The sequence below is a fragment of the Capra hircus genome, chromosome 11, assembly GCF_001704415.2.
Source record: "Capra hircus breed San Clemente chromosome 11, ASM170441v1, whole genome shotgun sequence".
NCBI classification, from domain to species: Eukaryota; Metazoa; Chordata; class Mammalia; order Artiodactyla; family Bovidae; genus Capra; species Capra hircus.
The window spans coordinates 11491770-11507797 of NC_030818.1; the positions used below are offsets into that span (position 1 = coordinate 11491770).

The 16028-nt window shown below is 40.2% G+C and overlaps 1 protein-coding gene across 1 annotated transcript in view; it reads left to right on the forward strand.

Moving 5' to 3' along the window:
* Window positions 3102-16028, forward strand: part of EXOC6B (exocyst complex component 6B) — a 705276-nt gene continuing 692349 nt past the window's right edge. Inside the window, exon 1 of the mRNA XM_005686374.3 lies at window positions 3102-3361. Within this exon, the coding sequence (XP_005686431.1) occupies window positions 3249-3361 (113 nt within the window). The 5' untranslated portion in view covers window positions 3102-3248. The remainder of the gene's footprint in view (window positions 3362-16028) is intronic.

Consider the following 16028-nt stretch of genomic DNA (forward strand, 5'->3'; position numbering starts at 1 on the left):
TACTGTAGTTTAAACATCCTTTGACATTGCTCTTCTTTGGGATTAGAGAGAAAACTGACATTTTCCAGTCCTATGGCCACTGCTGAGTTTTCCAAAGTTGTTGATATATTGACTGCAGTATTTTAACAGTATCATCTTTTAGGATTTGAAATAGCTCAGCTGGAATTCCATTACCTTCACTAGCTTTGTTCATAGTAATGTTTTCCAGGTGGCTCAGTGGTAAAGATCCACATTTCAAGCAGGAGATGGAAGAGAATGTGGGCTTGATTCCTGGGTTGGGAAGATCTCCTGGAGAAGGAAATGGCAATCCACTCCATTATTGCCTGGAAAATCCCATGGACAGAGAAGCCTGGCAGGCTTCAGGCAGTGGAGTTGCAGAAGAGGGGAATAAGACTTAATGACAAAACAAAAATAAATGCTTCTTAAGGCCAACTTGACTTCACACCACAGGATGTCTGGCTCTAGATGAGTGACCACACAATCAGGGTTATCTGTGTCATTAAGACCTTTCTTCTATCAGTTCAGTTCAGCACAGTTGCTTAGTCATGTCTGACTCTTCGCCACCCCATGAATCGCAGCATGCCAGCCCTCCCTGTCCATCACCAACTCCTGGAGTTCACTCAGACTCACGTCCATCGAGTTGGTAACACCATCCAGCGATCTCATTCTCTGTCGTCCCCTTCTCTTCCTGCCCCCAATCCCTCCCAGCATCAGGGTCTTTTCCAATGAGTCAACTCTTCACATGAGGTGGCCAAAGTACTGGAGCTTCAGCTTTAGCATCATTCCTTCCAAAGAACACCCAGGACTGATCTCCTTCTGAATGGACTGGTTGGATCTCCTTGCAGTCCAAGGGACTCTCAAGAGTCTTCTCCAACACCACAGTTCAAAAGCATCAATTCTTTAGTACTCAGCTTTCTTCACAGTCCAACTCTCACATCCATACATGACCATTGGAAAAACCATAGCCTTGACTAGATGGACCTTTGTTGGCAAAGCAATGTCTCTGCTTTTTAATATGCTGTCTAGGTTGGTCATGACAAGGAGTAAGCGTCTTTTAATTTCATGGCTGCAATCACCATCTGCAGTGATTTTGGAGCCCAGAAAAATAAAGTCTGACACTGTTTCTACTGTTTCCCCATCTATTTCCCATGAAGTGATGGGACCAGATGCTATGATCTTTGTTTTCTGAATGCTGAGCTTTAAGCCAACTTTTTCCCTCTCCTCTTTCACTTTCATCAAGAGGCTCTTTAGTTTCTCTTCACTTTCTGCCATAAGGGTGGTGTCATCTGCATATCTGAGGTTATTGATATTTCTCCCAGCAATCTTGATTCCAGCTTGTGCTTCTTCCAGTCCTGCGTTTCTCATGATGTACTCTGCATAGCAGTTAAATAAGCAGGGTGACAATATACAGCCTTGACATACTCCTTTTCCTATTTGGACCCAGTCTGTTGTTCCATGTCCAGTTCTAACTGTTGCTTCCTGACCTGCATATAGGTTTCTCAAAAGGCAGGTCAGGTGGTCTGGTATTCCCATCTCTTTCAGAATTTTTCACAGTTTATTGTGATCCACACAGTCAAAGGCTTTGGCATAGTCAATAAAGCAGAAATAGATGTTTTTTCTGGAACTCTCTTACTTTTTCCATGATCCAGCGGATGTTGGCAATTTGATCTCTGGTTCCTCTGCCTTTTCTAAAACCTACTTGAACATCTGGAAGTTCATGGTTCACGTATTGCTGAAGCCTGGCTTGGAGAATTTTGAACATTACTTTACTAGCATGTGAGATGAGTGCAATTGTGCCAGTAGTTTGAGCATTCTTTGGCCTTGCCTTTCTTTGGGATTGGAATGAAAACTGACCTATCCAGTCCAGTGGCCACTGCTGAGTTTTCCAAGTTTGCTGGCATATTGAGTGCAGCACTTTCACAGCATCATCTTTCAGGATTTGAAACAGCTCAACTGGAATTCCATCACCTCCACTAGCTTTGCTCGTAGTGATGCTTTCTAGGGCCCACTTGACTTCACCTTCTTGTATAGTTCGTGTATTTTTGCCACTTCTTCATCTCTTCTGCTTTTGTTAGGTCCTTATGGTTTCTGTCCTTTTTGTGCTCATCCTTTCAAGAAATGTTCCTTTGATATTGCTAATTTTCTTGAAGAGATCTCTAGTCTTTGATCTGTATTTAAAAAGAGATCCAAGATGCTTTTGATGCAGGTGGTTGTTCGCCCAGTTGAGCCATTAGAATAAAGAACACATATCCGTTCCTGGTGTTCCTTTTCCAAGATGCTCTTCTAGCACCATCTCTTGTTGCTAATTCTCTATACACCAGTGCAAATGAAGTTCTTTCTGGTTTTCTAGGTGCTTCTCACACCTTCCAATCACACCTTTTGAAATGTTCAGGCATAGTCTGTCAATGAATTCTTCACAGACAAAAGTGCTTGCAGTGTTTGATTCTCAGAACTTGCTTAGAGGTACATTACACCTTATCTGTTAGTTTTGGTTATTTTAGTTTTGGGCTTTTCCTCTTTCATAACTTGTAAGATATCTGTTCAGAGAAACCTAGTTAATCCTTCCTTAATATTCGTGCCTAAAGAGGCTTTTGGACTTTGAGGCAAGGGTCTTCAACAAGAATTGTCTGACAATCGCCGTTGCAAATGAAGTTCCTAATTGTTCTTTCTTACAGTAGAACTTCCCCCCCCCCCCCCATCTAAAAAACAAGTTTATTTATTTGGCTGCACCAGGTCATGGTTGCAGCACATGGGATCTAATTCCTTGACCAGGGAGTGAACCCAGGCACCCTGCCTTGGGATTACGGAATCTTAGCCACTGGATATAGTGGAGCTTTTTTTAAAAAAATTTAAATTTATTTATTTTAATTGGAGGCTAATTACTTTACAATATTGTATTGGTTTTTCCATACATCAACATGAATCCGCCACGGTGTACACGTCTTCCCAATCCTGAACGCCCCTCCCGCTTCCCTCTATAGTGGAGCTTTTAACAGAAGTTTGTGGCTTCAATGAATGATGTGTGAAATCAGGCTGTTTCTTCCAGAGAACTACAAATCCCAGCGGGCATCGCGCGGAACGACCGCGGACGTGGTGATGCTAGGGGGCGTGACCAGTCTGAGGGAGGGGTCGTCCTGCGGGTGGCCGGAGGCTTAGGATCCCCGGGAGCCTGGAGTGAGAGAGAGAGATTGAGAGCGAAAGGTGAGCGGAGCTGAGGGAGGGGACACGCTGCGGGGCTCCCCGAGTCTATGGAGCGGGTTAAGATGGCGGAGGCGGAGAGCCTGGAGACAGCAGCGGAGCACGAACGGATTCTCCGAGAGATCGAGAGCACCGACACGGCCTGCATTGGGCCCACGCTCAGGTACCCTGGGTACCGGGGCCACAGAGGGGTGGGCACGGGCGGGACCCGGGAGGAGGCTCCCTCGGGGCTGTGCGCCTGGCCGGCCTCTTGCAGGGCCAGCGCCGGCCCCTCCCTTCGGAGAACCCGGCGAGCGACCTCCACCCTCGGCAGGGCAGGTCCCCCTCCGTAGCCCCGCAGACCCGACGTGGGGTTCCTTCCCGACCGTCGGCGCCGGCAGCCCCGTTACCCTGTGGGCTCCTACTGCCTCCCTCAGGGCTGGGGCAGCCTTCGTTCTCCCTCCGAGGCTGGCCCGGCGCGGGCAGCCGGAGCGCGCCGGACAGATGGTGGCTCTTAGCAGAGGGTCCCCCTGAGGACATCACCCTTCTGCCCCAGACTCAGGTCTTGCTCTTCAGGCAAAACAGAATTCACCCCACGGTCTGTTGCTCGGAGAGCAAACTCTTGCCTCTTTAAAAATCACAATCACTTCTCAAAACGAGTTCCTGAAAATCCTAGGCCTGGAAGGAAGGAAGTTTCAACCCGCGCGCCCCTCTCCTGGGAGCGAGTACTTGCCGAGCACTGTCAGGAGGACGACCTCCCCAAAGGTCAGATTCCTGGTGCTCATCGCCGAAAAGACGTTATCTCCCTCCGTTCCCCGTGACACTTACTTTGCCCACACACCCCCATTTTACTGGAGACGTCAAACTAAGCCGCCACCTACCTCAACTTATTTAACAAACTTAGCTACAACTTACTGTGTACAGCGCAAGCCATTTATTAAGAGATTTACAAGTATAACTTATTCAAACCGCAAAACAGCCCTATTAGGTAGGTACTGTTATTACCCTCATTTTACAGATGAAGCCCAAAGAGGTTAAGTGACTTGCCCAAGGTCACAGGGAAAATAAAGCAGGGGAGTCTCGATTCCTGCTCATGCATTCTGGATCCAGAGTATGCATTCTTAACCCCTCTTGTTCTGCTTCAGTTGGGGATCACCATCTATCCATACTTTCTGCTAATTACTCACCCAAGCGCAAACTACCTTTCTCTTTCCCCTCAGTGTATTAGTGCCCTAGAACCAACACAGCGTCCTTCCTGTGGCACCTTCTGATCTCCATGCAGCCAACAGAGAGAATGATCTTACCCACCTCGTACAGTCTTGGGGCGCTGTTCCTCCCTTCATAAAGATTATTACTCACTGCTTGTTTTTTTCATGGGGAGAAGTTGCCTCATGAAAGTGGTTGAAAGAGGGGCAGGCTGCGGACTTCGCTTCTCCTCTCCACCTCCACAGCTTCCTTCTCCAGGGCACGCGGCTCCCCCAGTGCCATCCCTGGACATGGGGCATGACCGTCCTCAGTAGTCTGCTTTTTGTCCCTGACTGCACCATGATCATGACTGTCACACTCCTCTCTTTTCATATTTTCTTGAGGTCTTAGAGGTGAATGACCCTTATTCCATTATCTTTGCTTTTATAAAAACTAAGATTACTTACTGGTATTCTATGTACATTACTATTGGTTATTAATATTTAGTTTTTGTAAAACAAAATGTTATTAGACTTACAGAGGATGCTGTTTGAGTATTCTACTGAGAAATTTGGCTGCTGAGCTATATAGCTGGCAGCCAAGCAGAGCTCCCACTGGAATAGTTGGGATTACCAGAGTTTTTAGGAAGGATTTTTCGTCGGAATACCATTAATATTGTCTTGAGTTGGTTGTTTTCAGTTGCTGTTGTTCTTGGTTTATATGATAAATGACTTAATTTAGTGTTATCAGTTTAGTTTGTTGTGATTTATTATGTTAGCCCTCCACTGAATAATAATGCGTATTTGTTCAGCTGAATTTTAGTCTGTAATTTTCCATTATATTGACTGAAGAATATATACATTATACTTAAAATGTTATCCATTTTCCCTAAAATTTGCTGCATTATCACTGAATTCCATTGGAAGGTGGTGATTTTTTTTTTTTTTTGAGCTAGATGAAGTAGAGATCTTTTGTCCTAAGGGGACGTGGTAAGAAAAGTTTGAGAACCACTGCACTATCCTACTAGTTTTATTTTCTGTTGATGACTCCCTTTTTTCTTTATCAGAGACTTTTCATTTTTGACGTTGTCCTGTCTTTGATGGATAACCCTAAATCTTAACTATCAGACCCAAGATGCAATCATGTGAACATCCTATAATACAAGTAACATCCACTGTCTTTGTCTTCAGTCTAGCTTGTTCCTGCCCGTGTTCATAGGAGATGATCTCATCTTTCTTCCGTATCCCATGCAGAGGCAGCAACATGCATAGACTTGGTGTTTCAGATCTCATGCTTTAACCCTGGGTGCATGTTCATAATCATTATCTCTTGGTTTTCCATCACAGTCAGTAAACAGGTATGATAAAGGCAATAGGCTCTTCTTCCTACTGTTACCCTCAACTGTAAATCTCAGCCTCTATCCCTTTTCATAGTCTTTCCTGTTTCTTCTGTCTTTTGAGGCATTTTTAAGGCTCTTGGTTCTTACCTGTCCCTGAGATAGGTGTTCTAACTGCAGAGGAATTAAGTAATAATAATTTGTGGTACCAAATTATTCTTCCAATTTTATCCCTTTTTGTTTGAGGAGCCACAATGGCTTGACTTTTTCATTATATGACTATCCTTATTTTAATCTTGAAATAGTACTTGCAGTATTAGTTGATTACTGTTTATCATAAGGAGTGACTTTCTTTATTTATTGTAATTCTAAAAGTCCCAAGCTTATCCATATATACAGAGGCTGTTGCCTAGAAGATTCTTTTGGGGAAGCAGCCATCTCTTCTGTCTTCATCTCAAAAATTACTTTGTTAGCTACAAGTCCTAATTTTGCAGATGAGGAAAGAGGCCCATTAGATATAAGGGCATGTCTTGTTTTTAAAATAATATTGATTCTTGCTTTGTAGTGCTAATGCACTACAGAAATTGATCACAAAATATTGTGCTGCTAATACACTGCAAAAATTGATCACAGAATATTGGTCACAAATCACTCATGAACAATAGCTCTATATTCTCACTTTTCAAATCACATCTATGTATCTCTAGTCTTCTTTCATATCACTTATTTAAAATAAGCTGTTTCCTCACTTTGCTCTCTGGGTACTAGCAATTAATATTGTCTTAATTGTTATTTGAGATTTTAAAACAGACTTTCAAATTTAGCAGTGAAATACCTTGCCTTTAAACAATAGCTTTATTGAGATATTCATATACTATACAGTTCACCAATTGAAACTGTACAATTCAATGTTTTGTTTTTTATCGAATTCACAGAATTGTGTAACAGTTACCACAATCTAATTTTAGAACATTTTCATCAGCCCTAAAAGAAACCCCATACCCATTAGCAGTCAGTCTTCATTCTGTCCCTTCCCCAGGCAGTCACTACTTTCTGTCTTCATGGGTTTGCCTATTTTGTTCACTTTGTATAAATGGAATCATAGAACATTTTAAGGAGCTGCCAAACTCTGTAACAAAATGCATGCACTATTTTTTTAGTCCCATTAGCAATGTATAAGGCCTCTAGTTTCTCCATATCCTTGTCAGCACTTGTTGCCATCTTTTTTTATTTTAGCCATCCCAGTGGATATGAAATTGTATCTCACTGTCATTTTGATTTGCATTTCTCTAATGGTTAATCTTTTCATGTGCTTAATAGTTATTTGTTTATGTTTTATGTTTTGTGTATTATGTTTTTTGGAGCAGTGCGTTCAGTTCCTTTGCTCAGTTTTAAATTGGATTATTTTTATTGTTGAGTTATAAGTGTTCTTTATATATTCTGGATATATCTTCTACCAGGAATAGGATTTGCAAACACTTTTTTCCATTCTTTTGGGTGGTTTTTTTCATTTTTTTTGATAGTATCACCTGCTGTACGAAAGTTTTAAATTTTGATATGAGGCCAGTGTATCTAGTTTTTATTTTTTTGCGTGTGCTTTTGGTGTTGTATCTAGGTAACTTTTGCTTAACCCAAGATTATGAAGATTTGCTCCTAAGAGTTGTATAACTTTATTTCTACATCATGGTCTGTGATCCATTTTGAGTTAATTTTTGTCTGTCATATAAGGAAGGGTGTCCAATTTCATTCTTTTGCATGGTGATGTGCAGTTTTTCCAGCATCATTTGTTGAGTGCCATTTTTTCTTATCCAGGTATATTTCTGGTTGACTTATTTTGTCTTTTTATCATGAAATTTATGTTCCTTATTTGTAGCAGCAGTGTAACCTTCAAGACCTTGTCATTGTGTTTATTGCACTTACCTTGCTGAGTGTTCTCACCTGGGGAGAAGTTTGCTCTATTGTTTTCAGCTCACGATTTTCTCTTTTTAGCTTAGTTGCTGCCTTCCATTTCTAAGGGGCCGGTGTTGTAAGAATGATATTATTGCTATATTTGATCCTAGTACAGCACTTTACTGTAGGGACCGAATCTTGTCTTACCGTATGGAATGGTTTTGTGCTATACTGCTTAGTTTTAAGATTAACAAAGGGTATTAATGATAGAATATTATCTATTTGATCTTTTTTAAAAATTACTTTACAATATTGTATTGGTTTTGCCATACATCAACATGAATCCGCCACAGGTTCCCCATCCTGAACACCCCTCCCTCCTCCGATCTTTATCACTATTAAAACATTAAAAATTATGTCAACGTTATAAAAATTTTGGAAGCTATATTAGGAATTACTTGTACTAATGTAACATAGCTGCCGTTGTTTTGGTGCATTTCCTTTTAGATGCTTGCTTTATTTATTCTGTGGTTAAAAAATTGTATTTTTGGTATAGCAACAGTTTTCTCTCTTGCTTATTTGGTGGTGGAGGTGGTTTAGTTGCTAAGTTGTGACCTTCTCTTGTGACCCCATAGACTAACCCACCAGGCTCCTCTGTCCCTGTCCATGTCTCTTGCATTGCAGACAGATTCTTCACTGCTGAGCCACCAGGGAAGCCCAAACTGTGTATAAAACTGCCTCTTCCAGAAAACAAATATGGGGAATATTTTCAAAAGCTCTTTTGCTGAATGTCATTTGATAATTAAATATGGCGAACTGATCTCCCCACTTACTGCTTCTCTGCCTTTGGCCACATGACTTTGTTTTCCATCCATTGGCCTCCCATTACCTGCTGCTGCTAAGTTGCTTCAGTCGTGTCCGACTCGGTGCGACCCCATAGACTGCAGCCCACCAGGCTCCTGTCCCTGGGATTCTCTAGGCAAGAACACTGGAATGGGTTGCCGTTTCCTTCTCCAATGCATGAAGGTGAACGGGAAGTCGCTCAGTTGTGTCCGACGCTTTGCGACCCCATGGACTGCAGCCCACCAGGCTCCTCCGTCCATAGGATTTTCCAGGCAAGAGTACTGGAGTGGGGTGCCCTTGCCTTCTCCACCATTACCTAAGTTTTACAAAATCCAGATAATCATAATCCTTGGTTGCTGACACTTTCTTGTTATTGGTCCCTGTATGGACCTCTTTAAGCAGTTAATTATTTTTGTAAGCAACTTACCACCTGAGTGGGCAATTTTTTTTCATCTTTAAATGGGGATACCACCTACATTGCAGGAACAGTATTAAAAAAAAGGAGATAAAGCATTCTTCATGGTACCTGCTAGGTAGTAGTAACTCAACTCTGATAGTGTGAGTCATATTCTGCCTTTTACCCTTGAGTTTGTAATGAGGACTTAGGTGTTTCATTGTTGTTGTTTAGTTGCTAAGTCGTGTCCGACTCTTTGTGACTCCATAGACTGCAGCCCGCCAGGCTCCTCTGTCTACGGAATTTCTCAGGCAAGAGTGGGTTGCCATTTCCTTCTCCAAGGGATCGTCCCCACCCAGGGGCTGAACCTGTGTCTTCTGCTTGTCAGGGGGATTCTTTACCACCAAGCCAGTGTTAATTACAAAACTTTGTGTTTGGAGTGATTCTTGACTTTTTTTTTCCCTTCTATTCATATATCTGAGGGATAAAATATTCATCAATAATCAGACCCTGGAAGTGGTTATTTTGAGATTGATTGGAGAATGGAGGAGGAGATAGGAAACAATTTTATAAAAGCAGATTAGGTGACTCCGATATTCTCCCTCCTTGACAGTCAATGAGGGGAAAGAAATGATCTCCTATTTCTGATCGTTTATTTTTTTTTGTAGTAACTACCCATTCATGGGAAACAGATGGGGAAACAGTGGAAACAGTGTCAGACTTTATTTTTTTGGGCTCCAAAATCCCTGCAGATGGTGATTGCAGCCATGAAATTAAAAGACGCTTACTCCTTGGCAGGAAAGTTATGACCAACCTAGATAGTATATTAAAAAGCAGAGACGTTACTTTGCCAACAAAGGTCCATCTAGTCAAGGCTATGGTTTTTCCAGTAGTCATGTATGGATGTGAGAGTTGGAATGTGAAGAAAGCTGAGTGCTGAAGAATTGATGCTTTTGAACTGTGGTGTTGGAGAAGACTCTTGAGAGTCCCTTAGACTGCAAGGAGATCCCACCAGTCCATCCTAAAGGAGATCAGTCCTGGGTGTTCGTTGAAAGGACTGATGCTGAAGCTGAAACTCTAATACTTTGGCCACCTCATGTGAAGAGTTGACTCATTGGAAAAGACCCTGATGCTGGGAGGGATTGGGGGCAGGAGGAGAAGGGGATGACAGAGGATGAGATGGTTGGATGGCATCACTGACACAATGGACATGAGTTTGGGTAAACTCCAGGGGGGGTCACAAAGAGTCGGACACAACTGAGTGACTGAACTGAACTGAACCTTTTAAAAAAACATTTTTTTAATATTTTAACTTATAACTGTAATGTAGTGACTTTTAAAAAGAAGAAACAGACAACAAACTTAATCCTACCACCCTGTTGCAACTCTTATTTTTGTATGTTTCTTTTAAACTTTTTCCATATTAATTTTATTATATTAGAAGAATAATATCATGTTATATGTTGCTTTTTCAGCAACATTGTTTTATACATTGTTATATATCTATTATTTTAGTGGCTTCATTCATGAATTAATTTATTCATTTATTCAACAGATATTTATGAAACAACTTTTGTGTGCGTGGTATTCTTCTGGACTCTGGGTTATAATAGAGAACAAAATAGATATGTCCTTGCCGTTTTGGACCATGCATTCTACTAGAGCACTTACAGAATAAACAAACACAGAGACACATAAAATAATAGTGCTGTTTAGTGGTTATGTTACATATGATGGGATATTGTTTCTGACTAGGTGTTTAGAAAAAGTTGTTTGAAGGAGCAAGCCATATATCTCTTCCAGACAGCAGGCACAGTATGAAGACCCTCAGGAGAAGCATAGTGGGAGGTGATGGTAGGAAACCAGTGAGGGTCCAGATAGCATAGACTAAGAAAGAGCCTGCTTTTATTTCTAAGTGTCATGTCAAGGTACAGAAGAGCATTGAGCAGGGAAGTGACATGCACTAACTTAAGTTAAACAAAGAACATTCTGGCTGCTATATGGGGATTGGAGTAAGAGAAGAAACAGGAAAACCAGTCAAGAAAGTGAAAGAAAAGTGAAAGTCGTTCAGTCGTGTCTGACTCTTTGCAACTCCATGTACAGTCCATGGAATTTTCTAGGCCAGAATACTGGATTGGGTAGCCTTTCTGTTCTCCAGGGGATTTTCCCAACCCAGGAATTGAACTCAGATCTCTTGCATTGCAGGTGGATTCTTTACCAGCTGAGCCACAAGGGAAGCCCGAGAATAATGGAGTGGGTAGCCTATCCCTTCTTTAGGAGATCTTCCCAATGGGAAGAACTGGGAAGTCTCCTGCATTGGAATGGGACCAGGGTCTCCTGAATTGCAGGTGGATTCTTTACCATCTGAGCTATCAGGGCAGCTTTAACCAGTCAAGGGATATTTGGAATTATAAGAGCTAAGAGATGGTTGTAGCAGGCAGTAAGCTATTGGGGAGAAGGTGATGAGAAGTAGTTGGATTTAAAATATTATTTTGAAAACAAAGTCAAACTTTTGGGATTACTTAAGGGGGTTAAAGAAAGAGAGGAACGAAGCATGATTCCAAGGCTCTTGGCCTAAGTAAATGGGTGAATAATGGTGGTGCCATTTGTTGGAATAGAGAATAAAGGGGAAGGAACTTTATTTTTCTTCATAGCACTTCTGCCTGACATATATTTTTGATTGTCTCCTCTGTTGGAATTTGTATCCCAGGAGGGGAGGAATTCTGTTCCTTTTGTTTTCTACTGTATCCTGGGAACCTAAGAGAGGGCCTGGCAAACAGTTGGTGCTCAATAAATATTTGTTTAATGAATAGAATAAAATAATTGTACCATGAGCTGTTAATTATCTGGGGGATTAATTAACTGATTTGCGGATTGACTGTCTTTAAAAAAGTATGACTAGGCTTTTGATGGAGGAGGCAATGGCATCCCACTCCAGTATTCTTGCCTGGAAAATCCTATGGACAGAGGAGCCTGGAAGGCTGCAGTCCATGGGGTCGCTAAGAGTTGGATATGACTGAGCGACTTCACTTTCACCTTTCACTTGCATGCATTGGAGAAGGAAATGGCAACCCACTCCAGTGTTCTTGCCTGGAGAATCCCAGGGATGGGGGAGCCTGGTGGGCTGCTGTCTTTGGGGTCGCACAGAGTTGGACATAACTGAAGTGACTTAGCAGTAGCAGGCTTTTGAGCTGGAGAAGAAAATGACACCCCACTCCATTACTCTTGCCTGGAAAATCCCATGGACGGAGGAGAGTAGTAGGCTACAGTCCGTGGGGTCGCAAAGAGTTGGACACGACTGAACGACTTCACTTCACTTCAGGCTTTTGAGAAAAAACAAAATTGCTGAAAATCTTGAAAACCTTGACATATCAGAAGATTTTATTTTTTGGAATTACATATAATTTTAGAGTTTCTTCTTCTCTTCATTGAAAGCATAACCTAAAGTAATTGACCTCTAATGCCTGTCATTCTTCAGTATTTTTGCAGTGTTGTTAAAAATTTTCAAATTTAAGTGTAACTCTTTAGTAAAATGTTATTTTCTAAGTTAAAATATTTATAGATTTGGGAAAAAGGGGATAGAAATAAGTTTCAGTTACACTGTGGAATTGTTCAGTCACTAAGTTGAGTTTGACTCTTTGCGACCCCATGAACTGCAGCATGCCAGGCTTCCCTGTCCTTCACTATCTCCCTGAGTTTGCTTGAACTCATGTTCATTGAGTCCGTGATGCCATCCAACCATCTTGTCCTCTGTTGCCTCACTTCTCCTCTTGCTCTCAATTTTTTCGCAGCATCAGGGTCTTTTCCAATGAGTCAGCTCTTCACATCAGGTGGCCAAAGTATTGGAGCTTCAGCTTCAGCATCAGTTCTTTCAATGAATATTCAGGTTGATTTCCTTTAGGATTGACTGGTTTGATCTCCTTGCAGTCCAAGGGACTCTCAAGAGTCTTCTCCAACACCACAGTTCAAAAGCATCAATTGTTCAGTGCTCAGTCTTCTTTATGGTCCAACTCTCACATCCATACATGACCACTGGAAAAACCATAGCTATAACTATATGGACCTTTATCAGCAAAGTGATATCTCTGCTTTTTAATACATTGTCTGGGTTTGTTGTAACTTAGTTTCGTGGCTGCAGTCACCATATGTGTGATTTTAGAGCCCAAGAAAACGAAATCTGACACTGTTTCCACATTTTCTCCATTTATTTGCCATGAAGTGATGGGACTGGATGCCATGATCTTCAGTTTTTGAATATTGAGTTTCAAGCCAGCTTTTTCACTCTTTCCTCTTTGACCTTCATCAGAGGCCCTTTAATTTGTCTTTGCTTTGGGATTGGAATGAAAACTGACCTTTTCCAGTCCTGTGGCCACTGCTGAGTTTTCCACATTTGCTGGCGTGTTGAGTACAGCATTTTCACAGCATCATCTTTTAGGATTTGAAATAGCTCCACTGGAATTCCATCACTTCAAGCTCTAGGTGAGTGCACCACTGTGGTTATCTGGGTCATTAAAAGCTTTCTGTACAGTATGAAGTAGGATAATGAATTTTTTTGTAGTTTGATAATGTTAGGTTTTATTTTAGTAACTGCATTGAATTGTCAGGCAAATTGGAAAAATGAACAAAGCCGTGTAGCTGGTAAGACAGTGTTGGTTTGGTTCTATCAGCAGTGGGTTCCAACTTTGATTTTATTTGAGCTAAACACAAATTTTCATTGCAGCTTTTCCAGTGGAAGGTTATTCTAGTGTGTTATCTGATCAATTAGATTCAAGCCATAGAAAAATTAGTAGTCACATACGGAAATTAAATGGGAGAGTAACATTTGGCAATCATTCCTATATTGAATTTGAAGAGTTTATTAGGAATCATCAGATCAAATATGTGATGCTGGTAAAACTCATGTGGAAGTTTTACCTAGTATAATTCTGAAAATAAAAAAATGAATAGGTAAATTATTTCTCTGGGTTAGAAATATTTAAAAAGTGCAAAGAAAAAGATATGAACCATAAATCTAGTATGTTTCCTATTCCCTCTCTTTGTTTTATTAGTTTGTTGTTTATTCTTCCATTGTATTTTATTACAGATAGAGGCATATATGATTTTATTTTCTCCTCCCCTTTTATATAATAAATAATATACTGTATATACAGTTATGTAGTTTAGTGTCTTGTAGTTTTTGTATTTTTTAATCAATATATATATATCTCCAATATATTTTGGAGATCTGTCCATATCAGTATGTAGAGATTTTCCTTATTCCTTATTTTTACAGCTACATAATGTGACAATATTATGGTTTATTCATCCAGTCCCCTATTTCTGTATATTTGGGTATTTCCAGTCTTCTGTTGGACAAAATGATACAACTGTGAATAACCTTGAATATCTGTCATTTCTTATTGTACACGTTGTACTGTATCTGTAGGATCTATTTTCAGAAGTGGGATTGCTAGGTAAAATGATGAATGTATGTCAACATTTTAATAAATTCTTTACTTTAAAATGTTATGTTATATATTAAAATGTTTACATAATTTCCAGCATCTGCATAATTTGTCTATGAATTAGTTGCAAAAATTATTGAGGACAGTTATTAGTATGGACATTTATTTAGAAGGACAGTTAATTTGGAAGCAGTTTAGAATTTTAGATGACATTTATGATTTTGCTTTAGTTTGAAATATGATATGTGTAGTTTAAAATATGAATATAGTTTGGAATATGAATATTTTTATGTCATTGAGGGAAATAATATTTTTATTCTTTCCATCATTGGGTTTGATAGCTTTTAGCATTTACTAATGATGTAATAATTGATTTAATCACACACAGGGTTTCAGCTTTCTGCTGAAAATAGCCTGAAGAAATTAAATTGGTGAATAGCTTCCCTATGAAACGTATGAATCTAGGTTGAGATGCTGAGCATCTATGATATTTAATATTTGCTTGGAGGAAATACCAAAAATAATAAGGGGGGATGAGTTAGTAAAAAGTGAGTTAAAAACAGAGCTGGTCTTAAACACTTGTGACCTGTTGTGACTAATAACTTATGTTTTAGAGATAACCTGCTAGGGCTATGAGAAAAAAGAGTAAAGCTCTTTTTTTTTTTTTTTTTTTGTAGTGTTGTAGTATCTGCTGGAGTATGTAATAGAAAACAAAGAAGACAGTTTGCTGACTAACTGATGTTGCATGAACTTTGTTCGAATATTTGAAATAAGTAGAGGTCAGCTAAGAACTAGAAAATGATAATGACATATTTTAATATTTTGGCTATTTTAAAAAGGAATTTGTGATGTAAATTTGTAAGTTATATTTATGTTGTATTTTACATTTACAGCTATCCTAAGGATGCTAAATGTTTTCTTTCAAATTGCAGGTAGCTTAGCATTAATATTTCCTTTACGTTTTGACTGATTTTTTTGAAGGGTGATTAATTTTGTTTTAACTTTGTTTTGTGGTTATTCTCAATCTCCTTCCCCTCTTATTCTGGTTGACAGTTGACTGTTCTCCCCTTCCCTCTCTTTTTCTCTGATTTTCCCCCTGCCTTGTTGTAGAGAGGAATCAGATGGTTTTCAAAAATATATATGATTTACAAAAATACACATAGTAGATACAGTCAATGGTGGTGAGCAAATTAGGGCAAGGGAAATCAAAGTTAGGAAAGAATATGAAGTCAAGAGAGAGCTGTGAAAAGATTATGTTTGTTAAAGTAGCCATCGGTTTGGCTCTAGGGTTTCCAGCAACTAGTGAAAAAATGAGATATGCTTCGTTGTTTGAGTTATGGTGTAAAATTAAAAAGTAGTTACTTTTTTTTTTTTTTTAAAGAATTCAAAAAACGTTTAACAAATGTCAAACACACGCAGGATAGAATCACTGTGAGTAGGGGGAAGGGAGAGGTTGACTTGACACTCAAGAGCCTCATCAGAAGCGGCAGAGACTGGTGGAGGCTGAAGAGCCAGACGCACTGACCTGTGTGCACTTGACGAAGGGCAAGGCACAGACTGTCTGGGTCTAGATAATAGTTTCTTCCTTCAGCAGCGTCTCCTTCTGTGTGGAGCTCAGTTATCCTCCCAGACTATCCAGGTTTTCCAGGTATGAGATCTCTTGGGTGTCCTCAGTACTCTGGGAAATGGGCAACAGATGGCATCTAGGGCAGGCTATTTCTTGGATGAGGCAGATGGCACCAGCCACCATGAACAGAAG